The sequence below is a fragment of the Pleurodeles waltl genome, chromosome 3_1 (assembly GCF_031143425.1).
Source record: "Pleurodeles waltl isolate 20211129_DDA chromosome 3_1, aPleWal1.hap1.20221129, whole genome shotgun sequence".
NCBI lineage: Eukaryota > Metazoa > Chordata > Amphibia > Caudata > Salamandridae > Pleurodeles > Pleurodeles waltl.
Genome location: NC_090440.1, coordinates 570,932,524 through 570,952,535, shown reverse-complemented (window position 1 = coordinate 570,952,535; position 20,012 = coordinate 570,932,524). Strand labels below are relative to the sequence as shown.

General features: G+C 43.8%; 1 protein-coding gene across 1 annotated transcript in view; it reads right to left on the bottom strand.

Moving 5' to 3' along the window:
- Positions 1 to 20,012, bottom strand: part of CFAP161 (cilia and flagella associated protein 161) — a 58,190-nt gene that overhangs the window by 20,173 nt on the left and 18,005 nt on the right. Inside the window, exons 4-6 of the mRNA XM_069223004.1 lie at positions 11,652 to 11,741; positions 7,067 to 7,323; positions 2,521 to 2,602 (exon numbers count right to left, since the gene is read on the bottom strand). Of these exons, the coding sequence (XP_069079105.1) occupies positions 2,521 to 2,602; positions 7,067 to 7,323; positions 11,652 to 11,741 (429 nt within the window). The remainder of the gene's footprint in view (positions 1 to 2,520; positions 2,603 to 7,066; positions 7,324 to 11,651; positions 11,742 to 20,012) is intronic.

Below are 20,012 nucleotides of genomic sequence, written 5' to 3'. Positions count from 1 at the left end.
TTGCTGGGTGTTAAAAATGGAGTCATGATCCATGGCCTTAGAGCATATGCACTGTCACCTGTTGGGCACAAATGTACACTGTTAGGAAGTCCAGATAGTCGTGCACAGTGACCTGTGTGTATGTCTGCAAGGTGTATGCAGCTCTACCTAGTAGGTATCCGTCTCCAAACTCCCCACGTTCCAGGCGTTGATGTATCCCACTATGTCTAAAAATGTATGAGTCATGGGTACTGCCTGGAAACTTAGCTACGATGTCCGTGATGACGTAATGGGCATCACAAACAACCTGTATGTTGAGTGAGTGGGTACACTTTCTGTTGCGGAAAATATGTTCCAGATTAGCGGGGGGCATATTTGAATGTGTGTCCCATCTACACATCCAATGACATGGGGGAAGTGGGCAATGTGGTAAAAGTCCAGCTTTGTGCTGTTAAGGCGGTATTTATCATAGATCTCCTCTTCAGTTTGCTGGAAAAGGGTCTGCCTTGTTCTATATATCTTCTCCTGTCTGTGGCCCCTCCTCCTCCTCTGCTGGGCTGCGTAGACTCTCCTCCTCACTGCTATCAGGTATATGTCCGCCATCTTGAGTGACCCAGATGCCTTCTGGGTCTCCTTTTATACTTTGGTAATGGTTACCACCTGCTCTGAGTTAGTGGTAAATGCGACTTGCAAACTGGGCTTTTTGCGACTAGTCGCAATTTGCGAGTTGCAATTGCATAAGGTTTGCGACTCGCAAATTGCGACTTGCAATTTGCGGGTCGCAAAATGGGGTCGCAACGGATGCGACTCGCAAACGGGTCCCATCGCTTTTTGCGAGTCGGAAATAGGCTTTTTGCATCCCATTTCCGATTTTGCACTGTCGCAAATTGCGAATCGGCCCGATTGCGAGTCGCAAACGTTTGCTACATCTGGCCCCACATGTAGTAAAATCTCATGCTTACTCTTAGTCAATTTTGCTGTGGCTTCTGCGCCACAAAATGTGGTAATGACGCCATCACAACACTAAGAATAAAAAAAAAAAGACCTTTCTTAAACTATTAATAATAGAAAGGTTCGCAGACAGTGAATAATTCTGAAATATTTGCCATTGGTAAACTGTCAGAAAATCAGTCTGCGTTCATTTACAACTTATCTCAGTCGGATTATGGTGAAAATAATTTTGACTGTAGTATGGAAACAAAACTTTGCTAGCACGAAGGTAAACCAGGAGATTTTAAAACTCCGAACGTGTGCCCTGATCATAAGATGTTACTGATAAATATAACACAGCAACAGACAGAAGGAAGAACATATTAGGCACATGATTCCTCAAATACCCTTTAGAGAAGTTTCAGAAACATTCACTCTTGAAAATGTATTTGTAAATTTCGAAAGACTTAAGTTTGTGGCGGTAAGATGTTAGAGCAACAATCTGCATGCACTCATTTCAGACAGAAACGTCCCAAGTAGAGATTTCAAGGCACAACGTCTTCATAAAGATTATTTTTATTTTGCCATATGATTTTAGTGGTTTTCAGGCCTTCATCCACTCCATGACTAAGCTCTGATGGCTATTAAGGACACCATGTTACAAGACTGCACAGTGAAGCCGGATGTCTGAGTTTAAACCTTTCCTCTTTTCCATCAACCCAAATCACCATGGCGGCAGCTCTCAAGCACATACAATTATCAAGATGATTGATCATAAATGCAGGACAATTTTGGAAATATCACCAGCACCAAAGGAAACACAAAGGAGTTTTTGCAAGCACCAATGGATGGTAGCACTGGACAGACTGATCAGTCTATAATGAATTGCCAGATCAGCTGACCATGAGTGCCAATCACACATTCATTCCACAGTCCAACCTGACAAATCCCTCAATCAATGACAATTGAGGCAGTTGATCAAATCCTTCCTGACTGGGGGGGAAAGGGGGGTGCACTGATTTCTTACAAGCAGTTAAAAGTGGTCCACATAGGTCGTCCCCACTTATGTTTTTACTTTATGACTGAGGTAAAGGATATCTACAGCAAGAATAATACTTTGGGATGGAAAAAAGCTGTATTTTCTCTGATAATGAGTGATCTGTTTGATGACTGAATTAAATTGTATGATATTGATCAAATTATTCAATCAAACATTTATAGAGCGTGGCAAATCACATGTGACGGTCTCAAGGCGCTGGAGCTGTATGCTGCTGTGTGGAGAAATGATCATTCGAACATCCAGGTCTTAAGTTCTCTTCTGAATCGCTGGAATGGCAGTGCAGTCCTGAGGTGCAGGGGGAGGTTGTTCCATTCTAATGTTCTAATATAGCCTTAGAACCCACCGTAGCGGGCTCAACGGGCCATTAAAGGCCCGCTCCCGCGTTAAAGGCCCGAGACGAAGGCAGAATGTTCTATTAAATAAAACAAATTCCTCACGAAGCCCGAGGGGATTAAAATTTCATAACAGAATTTGAACAGTCCATGGTCTTCATATAGCATTGCTACATCTTTCAGCAGTGAGGCACAATCACCAACATATGTTTGACTTACATGTCCAGTAAAGTCGTCGGTGGTTCGAAGAGCAAAATTCTGTCCATATCTTAGAATGTCACCTTGAGGGCTTCCATCAATGCTGTTAACAACACATTGAAAAACATGTTAAAATGGCATGAATGGGTCAGAGCTCGAACAATGTGGAAGTAATTAAATTGCTATTTTTTAGTTCTCCACTCACTGCATGCTGGACAAACGACACATAACATTTTCTCAGTTTCCACAAGATACTGAGATAACCAATTCTCCAGTAAGCAAAAATTATGTGATCAGTGTAAGGAAAAGAAAAAAAGAAAATATGTGAAGTAAGGATAACCCAGTAATTGGGATGTTCACAGTCTTACACAACTCTATTCGTGTTGCACATGAACCTGGGACTCATAACCCACATTGGGTGGGATGCAGATGATAGGGAGAACAATTTTCTGGTTGGCTATATCCCACGTAAAAAAAGAAGGGTTAACACCCTTAGACCCTTCCTGCTACACACACACTTCGTTTCTCTACACTCCAGTCACTGGCAAGTTCTGTAAAGGAGAACATCCAGGTTTATGCCTCTAGAAACACATATTGCAATCTGGACTACTTGAACTAATCGCAGCTGCTACCTCCAGTCCATTTAACTACAATAATTTGTACTAAGGTCGGCGAGCGTACTTAGGTGAGATGGTGGCAGGGATTAGAACAAGCATGCGGGTAAACTCACAACAGTAAATATTAAGGGCCTCATTTATGGAGAAATGACAGAGTGTGGCGCTGCAAGCCAGCTTGCTGTGCCGGGCTGCGTCATTTTGAAAGTGCAGGGCTGCATCATATTTACAGAAATTCAATGTATTCCTGTACTTTCTTCTGCGCTGGCGCACAAACTGCTGCCTAGCGCCAGCTCAGGCACCTTTGTGCCATGGTACAAGTAGGGCTGCAGTGCAGGGATGATTGCTTATGAGCAAGAAGGGACACTTTCCTGCATATAAACAATCATTATTGGCGTTTTCCTCTTTCTGTGTGCGCTGCAGGATGCAGTACACATAGAAAGAGGAAAAAATGGGGCGAAATAATGTTATTGTAATGATTTATTTCTTCCCGTTGCGCCACTTTAACGCCGCCCCTGTGGTGGTGTAGGAATACGATGCATTCCCAGCCTTGTAAATCTGGGAATGCTTCAGATTGAGCCAGGTTCCGTGGGTGTTTCGTGGGAATACCCACAACAACACCCATGGAACACAAACAACCCTTTCACGCAGAGTTATGCGTGATAGGGGCCCATATTTACAAGGCCATGAAAAGCCAGGCAAGGGCCAGCACCCTGCTCCACAGGAGCGTAAAAAAAAATAAAGCTCCAGTGATGGAGTGTACCTCTAGGGCCTTGTAAATGAGGCCCTCAGTGTTATATACAAACGCAAGACTGATTGAGAATGGTGATGGAACAACAGTTGTTCAGAGTTGAGATATTGTAACACAAGTATTTTGCTAAGTGTTTGTTAGGGACGTACTATAACTGTCGTGTCCCCAAGTCCTTCCTTAAGACCTCAAACTAATATCGGAAGAAAATAGAATCACCCTTACGTTATCTACGTAAGCAGCTCATTGTCAGCTGTGTGGTACTGGTCCATGTGCAACTCTGGACCACCTACACTTCCCTTCCAAGTGAACTTTGCACTATGGCAATTAATGTCATACTCGCACAAGGAAAGGAAAAGTTATATGTCCCAAAAATGTAATTGGCCAAAAAAACAGCGTTAGACGAAGGCATCAATCACAACTCATCTCAATTCAGTAGCCATGCAGTTTATGCTCCAGCTTTTTGGCTCCAAAATTTAAAATTGAAAATGTCTATGAGAAATAACACGTTTTCCCTGGATTCTAGGACATGTGGTGGATCAACCTGTCTGTGATGCAGGAGTGCCGTCTGGGTTGGTTTTCTCAAAGAAGGCGAATCTGGGTGGCACCCTATAAATTTGAAATTGCAGAGTGCATTGTTTAATTAGTAGAGATAGCACGAGTGTATGAAAATGAAGAGTAAATGGGTATGTCTAAGTGTGTGCCACTCAATTAACCTTCTAACCTGTGGACTGACCGTCCCGTTCTGCTAGCTCACGTTAATTGCAATGCTATGGCAGATACTACAGGGTTGCACAAGCTGATTTACGGGTTTTAGCACATTATTGTGGTGATACTTTCTGCACCTCTTCAGGGTTTGGGCAATAATCCAAGCAGCACTGGTGCATTACCAAAGACATGGCTACTGCAGCGATTTTTAGTCAATATCTGAGTCAGGAAAAACTTGCTTGAGAACAGTAAGGCAATGTGTAGTTAAGGTTTGGAGGAAAATATTATTTGTAGTTTCTAACTGTATGTTTTTAATAAACAAGATTCCTAGATATGTGTATGTTCTGCCTTTGTAAGTCGTAGATTTATGAGTGGCCTGCACTGTAGTACTGGAATACGTCAACAGTTGGTGGTCTATAGCAGTTTTTTGCAGTTTCAGTCACTTTTCTCTTCCGAGACCACATTTGGAAATCTGAGTCAGATAAGAGGATGGGGACATTTTCAAAAACCGCACACCTGAAAGTTGAAGAGGGGAGCCGACGTGGTTAGTATTAAAGGGAAAGAAGAGTGAGTTCAGAATCAAGCTTTGCACAGACAATTTTGGGTATGGAAATCGACATCTACAGACTGTAGATACTTTTTCAAGGAAAGCTTAACTATGCTTGCAAACACTAAAGTCAGTGTTGCACCTTATGCAAATGCTATGGGCAACTGTGTGTCTTGGGGAGCTATATGCACAACACAAGCGAGTGTTTAAAACCCAACCAGAATCAAGATAGCGACTAGGATTCTAATTCGGCTAACATAACACTATTTTTCACTGAAAATGGCCTGGGGGAATTGTGAGTCCTGATTATTGACTTCACTTTAACCAGTTACTCAACAACTGTAAACAGATCTGACTGATAATTAGGCCTTCATGCCAAGGGAGAGGTGGGCACATGCTGTTTTCTGTTCAGTAGAAGTAACACCTTTGATAAAAAAGGGAATATACACAGAGACACATAAATGGGTCAAGATATTTTAGGATTAATATGTATGCAGCTTATCTCAAGTGGATAATGAAAAAGCTTTAAAGGATCCATCTGAACTATTAAAATAATAATACAGCCTCATTTGTTGACATTCTCTGTTGATTGACTATAGATACCGCATAACAATCTACTTAGTGTGTAAGGCATAATAGTTGACATCCCTATATATGTATAGCTGTTATATGACAAAGATATTAGATCAAATTATACACTGCTTTCTTCAGGACAAGTTTGTAGACCTTCCTTTACAAATCTAATTTGTAAGTCTAGAGCTGCTCTTCCCTTTATCTTCATTTGACCTAGCTTTAGTACTGTCCTAAATCCCCATTCTCAAAAAGGACATCTCACCTCACTGCCATTTCTACAATACAGTTAATATGAACTACTGCTTTCACTGCGTAGAGTAAGGACTCTTTACTGTACTTTCCTCTACACAACATCATAGAGCAGTGAATGGAGTGGCAGAGACATTATAAATCTGATTCATTGATTTTGGGAAAACCTTTGACAGTATCCACTGTGATAGTTTCTGGTATATACTGAGAGCCTATGGCATTCCTCAGCAGATAGTCCTCCTAATCAAGAGCTTCTATGATAATTTTACCTACAAGGTAGGAGATAGCGAGTATAGTTTTGAAGTCAAGGCTGGCATGAGACAGGGATGCATGATATAGCATTGCTCTTCAACCTAGTCATCAGCTGGATGATGCAACAACAACTGAAGACTAACCCAGTGGTATAAGATGGACCTTATTCTGTACTCTTGACTGAAGGGTTCACCTACCTAGGCGGTACAATCGGACATGATGGAGGGGCAGGCAGTGCCATCAACAGTAGAATGAAGACGGCCAGGAATGCCTTCTTGATCATGAACAATGTATGAAGATCATCTCAGTACAGCACCAACACCAAGCTGAGGATTTACCAGAGCTATGGTCTATCCATACTCTTGAATGGATCAGAATGCTGGTGGATTACAATAAGCGACCACCAAACTGTCAGACTTCCACCCCAGTAACCTGAGAGGAATCGTAAGCATTTTCTGGCCATGAAATATCTCCAAACAGGAACCAAATGCACTCAAAAAAGTATGCACACGATCATTATGAGAAAAAGAGTGAGTTGGGTAGGACACACCATCAGAAGAAAACAAGACTCCATCACAATATCTAGAGGTGAACTGTGGAAACAGAAATGAAGATACTGAACTACAGCTAGAGCAATGTACAGAAACTTTCACAAGAGAGACAGATGTGGAGGTCCTTCATTGCTGCCCTACATGCCAGTCAGCATAACGGGCAGTAAGTACTGCCTTCACTCCATTTCTTGCTAATTGTAAAAAGCTCCGCTGTCCATGTGGCTGGGTACGATCAATATAAATATATATATTAAATAAATATGCTTATTCTGTAGAGATGAAGACCTATTTACAACATGATAATGTAAATATGCAATTCTAGTACCTTGTGATGATGAAGGTGTTTCTGACACAAGCATTTAGATTTCTGCTGGCTGTCGCTCCACAGTAGGAGCCTAAGCATTGGTTAGTGTAGGCTGCGCTATCGTCTGGAGTCAGTGAGAGGCTAACATCGTCACACACTGGTACAGGAGCGGGTGCAGAAGTGGGATCACCTCCAAGGACCTCCAGAACATCAGCATTCACAAGCATAACAGCATCCCCGAAATGAAGAAACCCATCTGTAGGAGCTGACAAACATGACTGTAAAAAAAGAAGTGTATTCTCATAATTTGTAATGTGAGACAGGAAGCAAAATCATAGGTTAGAAGAACTTGCAAAAGTTGTTTTTTTTAAATCTAATATTGAGAAGCTGTGCATATGACAAAGGCCCCTGAAGTGTGCTGTTGGAGCAGGAGAGTTGGAAAGTAATTTTAATCATGTTATCCCACCTAGCACTATATTGTTGCCCATAAATCTAAATCTGATGGCAATGGACAGGGGGAAATACTATGACTCTTGCATGAAACAGCATAAGAAAAACTGTTTCCATTTTTCTGGGTAGTCTGAATTTAAGGCTCAGGTTGTTCTCTGTCTTGCCTCTCTCTTTCTAGAGAAAATCCAAGAAAGGCTCTATGCAAATGTCTGCCTCTTGAACTGTAATATCTACTTGTACATCAGAATATACCAACATTGTGCCAAGACTCTTGGGGTTGTCTGATGGACTGGTCAGCCTGACACACTTGCATTTCCCCAGTAGGCTGCAGGATAGGATGGGTATTTTCAACTGGAACGAGCTGCCATCTATGGTTCCTGCTTTACGACTAACTCCAGCCATTCAGTTTATTGTTGAAGTCACATACTGAGCAGCATCAACAGCCATGTTTTCAAAATGCCCACAGATACTCCTTCCTGTTCCAAGGCTGTTTTTCCAAATGACTAGAGGAGTGAGTTGGAGTAGTGATACTTTGATGAGTTCTTGTCTCCCAAAAGCAGGTAATGGTGGAGATTACACAAGAGTATGGTGACTCAAGGAATTAAAGCAGTGGCATATTAATGGTGATCTGGGTTCTAATGCAAGCATGGAAAATTGAATACCTCAGTTCCTACTGTGTGGGAAAAGGATGCCATAATTAAGACCAATGGCTGCTCACATCACTCATCCCCAGGGCCTCTGCGTTTGCAGCATTAATGAGAAATTCTGTCGTCCAGAAATGTTCGCTCTGCCCGTGAGTGACTATTATTCAAATATCTTGCCCAAGGTCCATCATCCATGAGGCGAAAAGCCAGAACAATTGCCCTGGGACCGCGCCAGATTTTTATGCCAGACCACAGAACATTTAAGCAGTGGGCCCTTTTGGTCCTGGCAACTTTCCTACCGGATACACCAGTGGATCATAAAACATGCATTCATCCCCTTTAGGTTTCAGGCAATAATTCTTAACTTTTCTCGACTTTCACCTCTTTTGCAGGTTTTTACACTAGGTCTTTGAGACACACCAGTTTATTGTTTTTCCCTAAAAAATGTCATGCATAATATACATACAGAGAGGGACTTTGGTCAGTGGGCTTCATCAGTTGGTCGCTTAAATTGTCATTAATACTTTTCTTCTGCCCACATTTTGCACACTAATTGGGACAGTGTTTCACCAAACTTGATCCAATTGATTTGCTTCACTCTGAGTGGCTGTAAAAAGCCTGCGCATATTGTTAGCATTAAAAATAATTACTTTTACTTCCAAGACAAGCTGTTTCAAAGTGTGCTTTATTTTATTTTTTTATGTTAAGTTTAAATACTGCCTATTTATTTTGCCTGCACTTTGGTGGCCTAGTTAGGGGGTGATTTATTTTCTGGCTCCTTTTTAAAGTTGGTTAAATAAAGTGTATAAATAACACAGTAACATTGTAGCTGCCTGAAATTTAAGTGTTTGGTTCGGTGATGTGTTTTTCTTGTCTCCTTGACAAATACAAATAAAATGCATGGCACAATGGAAAGACTTAGGGCCTCATTATCAGTCTGGCGGTCTTCAGACCGCCAGACCCACAGTGTCGGTTGGACCGCTGCCGTTGTGGCGGTCCGACCGCCACATTATGACCATGGCGGAGCCACCACGGTCTGACGGTTGGGATCTGCCAGGCAGCGCTGCAAGCAGCACTGTCCTCAGGATTACGAGTCCCCATACTGCCAGCCTTTCTGTGGTGGTTTACACCGCCATGGAAAGACTGACGGAATGGTGGGTGTGGGGGGCCTCTGGAGGCCCCTGCATTTGGCATGGGCAGTGCAGAGGCCCCCATGCACAGCCCCATCCCGCATTCCACTGCCCCACCTGCCGCACCGCCACATTGGCACGGGCTCCATTAATAATGATGCTCATAGTATTGAAAAATATCTTTAGTACAGCGGATACTACAGTAAATGTTTTTTCATTTTCAATTTTCATTCCAAGCATAGGGCAGTCAGATTTAGGTGGCTGCATGTTTTTCCAACTAATGTTTTATCATGGGCTTACATTTAAAAAATGTAAGGATGGAACTATATGAAGGCAGACCTATTGGCTTTGCCAAGGCATTTTTTCAAGACTGTCTCATCTTGTTTACTCTATCACCTCTAATCTTCCTCTAATCATGATTTGGTTATTTAATTTGTTCCTCTCACAAATGGATCACAGTAACTTCTTCATGTCTACCCCAGCTAACAACAGCACAAAAACATGTTCCTTGCTCTACTTCTAAACTGCGTAGGTAAGGCACAAGCAGGAGTGGGAATCCAGTTCTCCCTCACTCTTAGACAACCCAAATTCATGAACAGCAGCTTCCATGTTCAAAATACACAAGAGGCTAGAAAACTGTTTGCTTCAACAACTAATTGTTCCTGTGGGTCAAATATGTTTAACTTAACACTGCCTTTACTCATCACCAGGTATGAAATCTAAGGGTGTGTGAAATTTACATAATTTTAATTTGCGTAATTATGTGAAATTTCAGACAAAATTATGTCTAATTAAGTAAAATGTAAAAACAGCATTTGGTGCTATATTTTAGCATGAAATGCATCTGGGTGTCCTTTGAATGTTAAAGCGCATTTCACACTAAACAAAATAGTCCAACAAGCACAAGGGCACAAACAGAAGCCGCTCGTGTTCTGGTACAGCGGGGCTCATGTAACATGACAGCACTGACACAGCACTCTGGGAGAAGGGAGAGAACTTCATTAATACAGCACCCTGCAACATAGGTGGCATGTATGGAATGCATAGACACAGAACCCAAGGAGAATGAAGTGACATTACCCATGTAAGGGATGCACGGATACAGCACCCTAAGAGAAGGAAGAGACAGGAGTCATAGTGCACTGGTACAGCCCTAGAAGGGAGGGCTCATGTAAAGGGATGCATGGACACAGCACCCTAAGATAAAGGAGAGACAGGAGTCATAGTGCACTGGTACAGCAGGAGAAGGGAGCAGGAGGGCTCATGTAAAGGGATGCATGGACACAGCACCCTAAGATAAAGGAGAGACAGGAGTCATAGTGCACTGGTACAGCACTAGAAGGGAGGGCTCATGTAAAGGGATGCATGGACACAGCACCCTAAGATAAAGGAGAGACAGGAGTCATAGTGCACTGGTACAGCAGGAGAAGGGAGGGTTCATGTAAAGGGATGCATGGACACAGCACCCTAAGATAAAGGAGAGACAGGAGTCATAGTGCACTGGTACAGCAGGAGAAGGGAGGGTTCATGTAAAGGGATGCATGGCCACAGCACCCTAAGAGAAGGAAGAGACAGGAATCATAGTGCACTGGTACAGCAGGAGAAGGGAGCAGGAGGGCTTGTGTAAAGGGATGAATGGACACAGCACCCTAAGAGAAGGGAGAGACAGGAGTCATAGGGCACTGGTACAGCAGGAGAAGGGAGCAGGAGGGCTCATGTAAAGGGATGCACGGATACAGCACTCTAAGAGAAGGAAGAGACAGGAGTCATAGTGCACTGGTACAGCACTAGAAGGGAGGGTTCATGTAAAGGGATGCATGGCCACAGCACCCTAAGAGAAGGAAGAGACAGGAATCATAGTGCACTGGTACAGCAGGAGAAGGGAGTGGGAGGGTTAATGTAAAGGGATGCACGGATACAGCACTCTAAGAGAAGGAAGAGACAGGAGTCATAGTGCACTAGTACGGCAGGGGAAGGGAGTGGGAGGCCTCATGTACGGATTCAGCACCCTAAGAGAAGGGAGAGACAGGAGTCATAGTGCACTGGTACAGCACGAGAAGGGAGCAGGAGGGCTTGTGTAAAGGGATGAATGGACATAGCACCCTAAGAGAAGGGAGAGACAGGAGTCATAGGGCACTGGTACAGCAGGAGAAGGGAGGGGGAGGGATCATGTAAAGGGATTGCACGGATACAGCACCCTAAGAGAAGAGACAGGACTCGGGGAAGGGAGTGCACTGGTACGGCAGGAAAAGGGAGCAGGAGGATTCATGTGAAGGAACTGAACCGAAAGACATCCTGAATGAGGGTAACAGAAAAGCACTTGTCATTACATTTATCAAAATGATACAAGAAGAGCAATGAAAGAAAATGAAAATACTGTACCGGTTTTAAAACATTGCTTTTCAGGTTACTTGATTTCTGAATCAGAAGTTCACCTTTTTCTCTCTTGTCCAAAAAATCTTTCAGTAGTTCCTGTTAATAAACCACAAAAAAGTTTAAGATACGAACACATTTTAATGTGCCTTTAATTGAGCAGGGAAGTATTCGGATGCACACCTGCTTTTTATTGGAGTGGTCATGTTACTTGATGGATGGATGCAAGATAAGCATTCTGTCTGTGCAGTGTAGGTCGTGAGAATGCATTGTGTCCTGAGGTTCAGGGCTTAGCCTGCCCCGGAAAGAATGATTCCTGGCTTTGGGATGTTGCAGTTGTACAGGACAGAGTCCAGGCGGTACTCTACAAACCACTGGGTCTAGTGGACGTGAACGAGAACCCAGATTTTCTTTTTTAAATATGTTTTTTGGGCTACACACGTGACAATAATGGATGAATAATGAAACAGAGCATTTAGTACACAGTGCTGCTCACTTGTTGCAAGACATTTTGAACAGTTTTTCAATGTAGGCCAACATGTACATATTATAAATTGTGATGATGAGACCATTCAACACAAATAACAACTGAAAATGGGGTCCTTGTTTCCACTTTCAGATTATTCTACTGAGGATGCAATTCTAATGGGGATTGTATGGTAACAAATGGTAGGGTTACATATGTGGACACATCAGTGGCATAACGAAAAATGAAAGGGTCCCACTAGAGAATGTGAAGAGGGGGTCCTGGGTCTCCCATATCTCACAGATACTCATAGGTCTTCGTAAGGATCGGACTGTGACAGAAAACAGGCCCGGGCACCTAAATAAACGTAACAAATGCAAAAAGAACAGATGTTGGACAGAATGTGGAAAGAACCAAACATTCATCCCCAGTCACAGATCTGGGTTTAATCCATCAGTTTTTTTGCTGGTCATGCCATTCCATTTTGGACCCAGCCACATGCAAATTAGTCATGACCCTGTTCCCCACGGGAACAGTGCAGCCCGAACTGCCAGGCCAGGTCTTCCCTGGACCAGAAACAAGCATCCTGGAACCGGTTTTGGGGTAGTGACAAATGCAAAAAGAACAGATGATGGATGGAATGTGGAATGTATCAAACATTCAACCTAAGTCACAGATCTGAGTTTAATCAATTAGTTGTGTTGCTTGCCATGCCATTCCAGTTTGGGCTCAGCCATATGCAAATCAGTCTTGACCCTGTTCCCCATGGGAACAGTCTAGTCTGAACTGCCAGGTCAGGTCCTTCCTGGACCAAAAACAATCATCCTGGGACCGGTTTTGCAGTATCAGCCCTCCTCAGCCAGGCTAGCTTGAATTTGGTGGCATAGCAGGCACGGGACCCATGTCTGGGCATACCCTTCCCACTTAGAGTGATAAATGCAAGAAGAACAGATGATGGACGGAATGTGGAACTAATCAAACATTCACCCCCAGTCACAGATCTGGGCTTAATCCATCCGTTTTTTTGCTTGCTATGCCACCCCAGTTTGGACCCAGCCACATGCAAATCGGTCTTGACCCTGTTACCTATGGGAACAGTCCAGCCAAAACTGCCAAGCCAAGTCCTCCCTGGACTGGAAACAAGCATCCTTGCCCAAAATAAAAGTGGCCCCCATTAGTGAATTAGATAAAAAAAAAAGGCTGCCTTATTCATTTGATTATGTACTTTGCTAATAGTATAGCCAGGTCTATGAATTTAGTTTAAGGGACTGATCCATTAAACATAGAAGACAAATATCTGGCTTAAGTAAATTACTTTGGGTACATATTCATGTATAGCTATTAGACCATAATTAATGGGCAACTTCAGACCATGTGGTAATAGTCGTTCATTCCTTCATCTTGAACGTATTTTGTAATCATGCAAGTAATGTGTATGCATTGCCTATTCTGTGGGTATGTCCTTTGTAAATAATTGTATTGAACTAGTTAAATTCCCATACCCACAGACACATTAGATGGGTAACTAGATAATAAGCTCTATTCAGTATCACAAATGTCCCTGTACAGACCCCCCTCCATTTCCCCTTTATTTTCTTTCACTCAGTCTTTGGACAGGTTTGTCATTGACCAATTATTGAGGGTGTTAGCATCCTCTGCTACTCTCCCCCACTCCCTACTTCTGTGAGTAAAAGGTGAAATGCTGCATGTCAGAGAGGCTCTGTAGTGTTGCAGGACCAAGTTAATCACATCGCCTGTGTAATGGATCCATGCATTAGGAATGGTCCTGGCGATATACTGTGTACCCTAAGTTGCCAGACGTGGGTCCACTGCTCACAGTGCCACTGGATTCAACTAGCCTGGTTGATGAGGGATGATACCCCGAAACGGGTCCCAAGATGCTTGTTTCCAGTCCATGGAGGACCTGGCCTGGAAGTTCCGGCTCGACTGTTCCTCTGGAGAACAGGGTCAAGACTGATTTGCATATGGCTGGGTCCAAACTGGGGTGGCATGGTGATCAAAAGAACAACGGAATAAGCCCAGATCTGTGACTGGGGGTGTGTTTGAAAAGCTTCAGCACTCCGTCCATCATCCTTCTGTGTTGCTAAAGTTGCCCTAAGTGTCGAGAGTATGTCCAGATGTGTGTCCCTTGCTCACTGTGCCATTGGATTCAAGCTAGCCTAGCTGATGAGGGGTGATACCCTGAAATCGGTTCCAGGATGCTTATTTCCAGTCCAGGGAGTACCTGGCCTGGCATTTCCGGCTGCACTGTTCTAATGGGGAATAGGATCAAGACTGATTTGCATATGGCTGGGTCCAAACGGGTTGGCATGGTGAGCAAAAGTATAGATTAAACCCAGATCTGTGACTGGGGGTGACAGTTTGAAAGTTTTCAGCACTTCATCCAGTATCCTTTTGTGTTGCTGATATACTGATATACTGTGTACGTCTGCAAAATGTCAGTAAACGGCCTTATGCTGGAGTTCTCAAATGGAACCAAAATACTTAACACACCAATTCTAGTCTATGTGGGAACCCCTAATGTTGCTTTCACCTGACGCATGTGTATTGCACAACAATGGTAACACAGGAGTGTACGCTGGGTTTGTGAACTCTCCCACGCCCATCCCTTATAAAAATCTATCCCCAACAGTGGTGAGTTGTGCAACTATTTAGTCAATGTGTTGTCCATGTATTGTGACTCTTGCCCCAGATCATATCAGCTACCATCCTGTCACTTAACACCCTCTCCAGAGATTTGGTTGCTGCCATCTTATACTTGCCATTCTCTTAGCTAGCCATTGAAGCAGAGCCATGCAATAATAAGGCTCAAAAACTGGCACTCCCAATCCTTTATCCACAGGTAAGCAGGGTATATGCAGGGCTACTCTACAAGATTCATATGCTCCAAATCAAATCTGTATGGAGTGAATCCAATGTCTTAAATAAGAACTTAGGTAACATGGCAGGAAAAATTATAAAGTAATATAGCAGTCTCCGTAATACCAACATTTTAGATAAAGCTATTTTCCCCATCAATTTTAACAGTATTTTTTGCTTAATCCTGGCAAAGTACCAACATCTCAGAGTATCTGCATTACAGGCTCCAGCGCGCGTAAGCATTGTTGAGGTACAAATGTACATTCTCTGCGTATAGCAATATGATAAGCCACTCATTTGCAATTCTTATGTCCCTGAAACTGCCTACACTTCAGATTTCACAAGCTGTGGTTCCATTGCCACTGCAAATAAGAGAAGCAAGAAGGGACAATCTTACCTAGGGCCTCTGTCCACTCACCAGGGGTCTGAAATATCTTTCGTGGCAAACACAATTGCAGGATGAGTAAATAGCAATATAATCCAAGTTAGTACATCGTAACACATTCCTTATCCCTACAGGACTGCAAACAAATATTTTCAGTTTAGCATATCAAACACTTTTCTAAACCTATCAGGAGCCACCCATATATGGAAGTCATCTCAAGTAGATGAAAAAGATTTTGGTGCTACACCTTGCAGCGCCACTTCCTTTGCACCCCTTACAATCCCCTACACAAACCATGAGTGCACCATATTCAAAATACGGCGCAGCATGGCTCAGGGTAGGTGCCAATAACAACAGAATTCCTCACGCTATTGATGTACTCTGCAAGAGTAGCGCCAAAATATTGGCGCTATTCCTGCAGAGTACATAGGGGCCCACTTTATTCAATGGCATGCCCCTTTTTGATGCCTGCTCTGAGCAGCATTAAAAGTGTCAAAAAAATGGCACAAGGAAATCTCTTACATTTCCTTGCACCATTTTTTTGGCAATCCTAACGGGGGACCGCCCCCCTTGCATACATCATGTCTGGCACAGGCATAATGTGGCACAAGGGTTTATAAAGTGGCTCAATGCATGAATTGCGCCACTTTGCAACCATGGCGTGTGTAAAAAGCCACTTTTGCTATGACGGTGGTAAGGTGGTGCTAGGGCCTCTTAAATCAGGCCCTTTGTATTTTGCTGATGTGTTCCTCGCTGGTACAAAGACAGAGAATCCTGCTCAAAATTCTATAATCTGTATTTAACACTGAGAGCAAGAAATAGGACTTTTTATCTAGGAAGTCCTGTCTGGGTTTTGGTACAGATATTACTACTTTTTTGATAGCATTGGGCAACATGCCTTTCAATCGCACTAATTTCTATATTTATTTATACTAAAGTTAACACCAATATGTTGGCTGAGGGAGCATACAAATCAGTGGGAAACTGTTTGATCTCAGTTTGGCCAGTTTAGAGATTGTTCCCTTTATGAATGCATCCAGTATCTCTCCATTCTCAAGTATCATCTTCAGAGTGACGGCAGATGTCACAAACCCAGTTAGTCATGTTCTGCATTTAATTGAGGAAAGTATTAGTAAAACATCCAGTTAATCTTGTCTGTGAGGGTAATACCTCATTTGGTTCTGCTCTTTTCATTGTTATCGGGGAACCTTGAGACTCAGGTTTTGCTAATCATGCTAACAGTTTACCTTCTTTGTCTTTCATTATATTGTTTTGTTATTTATTCCCTCTTGATAATCATTTGAATCCCTTGGTAAGTTTTGATACATTGTCCTTTTATTACTAGGTGAAAGTCCACCTATTCTACCAAAGGGTCTTCCGTGGAGGCTGCATTCTCTGAGAAATAGTGTTGGATTTCATCTTTAATGGTTTTCCTGAAAGCCATGTCCTCCAATGTGTACTCTTGTAAGTGCCACACAGGTATATCATCTGGTGGTTTTCCCCATCCCAGGCTGGGAAGTAATGGTGCCAGATACCATCCTCCCTTAGTATGCAGGATCTGTGATTCTACCCGTGCACAAGACTCTATCTAGTCTTGTGTGTAGAGGCCATATTGTCGCAAAATAAGTAGTTTCTTTTAGGAGGTAAAGACCCTCTAGGCGTCAACTAGGTCCCAATCCCCCAGCCATTCCTTCAAGGTTGTTGGCAATCGTATAGTGGTTTATCCAGACAAAGGTGGGTGAGATCTATCTAGGAAGTGGACTGCTATTAAACTGAAGCTACCTCTCCCCCCCTCCTCCATTACCACGGCATGTATATTCTTTCAGATAAACTTTTCAACATGCCTTTTAGGAAGTCTATTTGGCTCATTGTTGGGGTGTACATACATAATCAAACACCCCTTCCCCATCAAGTCTGGCTTTTACTATCACATATATATTCCTATTGGATCCTCCATCACCATGTTAGGTGAAAAGGGGACCCCATAACGTTCCCAAATAAGTGCTCCTCTAGCATTCAATGATTATCATGCATTAAACAACGGTGTTTCAATTTCTCTCTTTTACCACAAACTCTCACATGGCTCTCACTCTTCAAGATTATATCATTCAGCTTCAGCCAACCTGTTCACATCAAAACTCTATGCGGTCCATGTCTAGAATGTACAACATTCTGGTGCCGCACCATCCGTTGGGTAGGTTCAGGAACACATCCTTTCTGCCCAGAGGTATATCGTACAATTGGTCCATAAGTGCATGTATACCAGGCATGAGGAGCAACTGGAGACTAGACTCGTAGGAGATGAATGACTGGAGCCAGGAAGATGATTACTGAGAACACTGACCTCTACTTCAAAGAGAGTATGCAAATGGTAAGCTCAGAGGTAGACTTATGGGAGGCCTACAAAACGCTGATAAAGTGTTAATTGACCACACATGTGACAAGGTAGAAGAGAAAGAGAGTCATGGAAAGTATGGACCTTGAGCTCAAACTACTGTACTAGGAACAAGACTATGTGGCCTCCCCTCACAGGGTCTGGCACAAAAGACTGAAGGCACTAGAGAAGACTGCAGAAACCATATGCAGCAAGAAGTGAGACACAGAGAGAACTAGGGTAGGCTCTATACGATGTTCAATAAGGCAGGGAAACTCTTGGCCTGGTTTGTGAAAAAGGAAAAGGGGCAATAATGGGTACATGTGGTCGATGTGGAGGCCAGTGAGAAGGCCAAGACCCTCACTGAGATTACACATGCCTTCGTCAAGTATCTGAATGACCTGCATAGGGTACAGACTGAGGATGGAACGGGAGGCCTGGAGGCATACAGCAAGGACATCCCAGGCCCCAGACTTGGGAATGTGTAGCGCCTCTCTGTTGAAATTAAGATTGTACAGATGGAAATCTTGGAGGCACTGACCCAGTTGAAGGGCGATAAACCTCAGGCCCTTACGGCTTGTCACCGGAATTCTTTAAAGTGTGAGATCTTGGGTAGTGGGCCAAAGATCCTGGGTAGTGGGCCCACTCCATAAGATGTTTACGGAGCCAGAAAGGATGATATAATCCCACAGGATCTATGACAAGCAACGATTGTCTTGATCCATAACATAGGGAATGCAACAGAGACCCATATCTCTGCTGAACGTAGAGACAAAGGTTCTGGCGAAAGTATTAGCAAATCACCTGATGCAGGTGATGGACTCCCTAGTGGTCCCAGATCAATTGGCATTATGCTCTATAAGGTAATGAGGAACAATCTTCTGAGGCTTGCTGAGCTTGCAGAGACCACGTATTTTAACCAGCTGTTCTGTTGGCCCTAGATACTGAAAAAACAAATTATTTGGCTGTACATGAGTGCTATTCTCAAGTAGATTTTCGACCAAAACTTTTGTTCTGGGTGAGGCTGTTGTACAAATACCCAACAGCTTAAGTCAGGGTCAACAGGGCATTCTCTGAGGAATTTGCGGTGAGCAGGAGTCAGGGTTGCCCACTGTCTACCCTAATTTTCGACGTGGTGATTGAGTCACTTGCTATGTAGAAATGCAGGGATGTGCTGATCTGTGGCCTCCAATGAGACCACGAATGGGAGGACGTCATTTAATTACATACTGACAATGTCCTTTTATACCTGGCAGACCCATGTCATTCCATCCTGAGTACTGCAGATCCTCGCAGTATCAACTGCCCTAAGTTAGTGGCATTTCAGCTTTCCAATGGTCGGGACTAGAGAGCCCAAGATGGGAGTGCTGTGCTTTAGCAATGTGGGGATTTTCATAACGGCGGATTGGGACATAATCTTCCAACACAACCTGATCAGACTCCTGTAGGAATACAGAAACAATGAGGGGGAGGGGCGGAGGACACTTCCAGTTTTACTGCTAGGAATGGCAGCCCTTTATAAGATGATCTAAATTGGCAAATGTTTTATACTGTAAAACACTCCCTTTGAGATCCCAAATAGGTTCAGTGGATGAAGCACTCAAATGCCCTTACATGTAAATGCAGCCAGCAGCCCCAGTCGTGAGCTGTGAAGAGACATGGCCTCCCAGGTGCCGCTCCGCCCCTCTCGTGCGCACAGACTTCGCCACGCCCCTTCCATGAGGATGCTACGTGATCAGATGCAGGAGTCTATTTAGACTAGTCAGTGCCAGACGCGGCCCATCCTTTAGGGCGGAAGGGCCACGCCCCCCCACCTTTTGCCCCGCATGAAGGGCCGCCTGACAGACACTCTTCATGTTCAGGTCAGGCAGCCAGGAGCAGACATGCGCGTTTTGCGCAGACTCCTGGCTGCCTGAGCTGAACTTTGCTGGGCTGAGGAGGTCGCAGCTCCTCGAGGCCCTCCCCTGGGTGACAGGAAAGTGCCTCGAGGCCCTCCCCTGGGTGACAGGAAAGTGTCACCCATTGACTTCGACTTAGGTGCTTCAGGTTTAAGTCCTGAAGCACCCAGGGCGAGTGTCAATCAGTGACACTTTGTCACAGAGTGGGGTGGGGTCAGCAGTCTCACTGACCCCATCCCACTCTGTGACGAGGCTGGGACTGCTGCCTTCCCTCACTGGCTGACCCCAGCCAATGAGGGAAGGCTGCAGTCCCAACCCTCCTGGGACCTCCGAAGCTGAAGGTAGGAGTGTGTGTGATGTTTTAAAA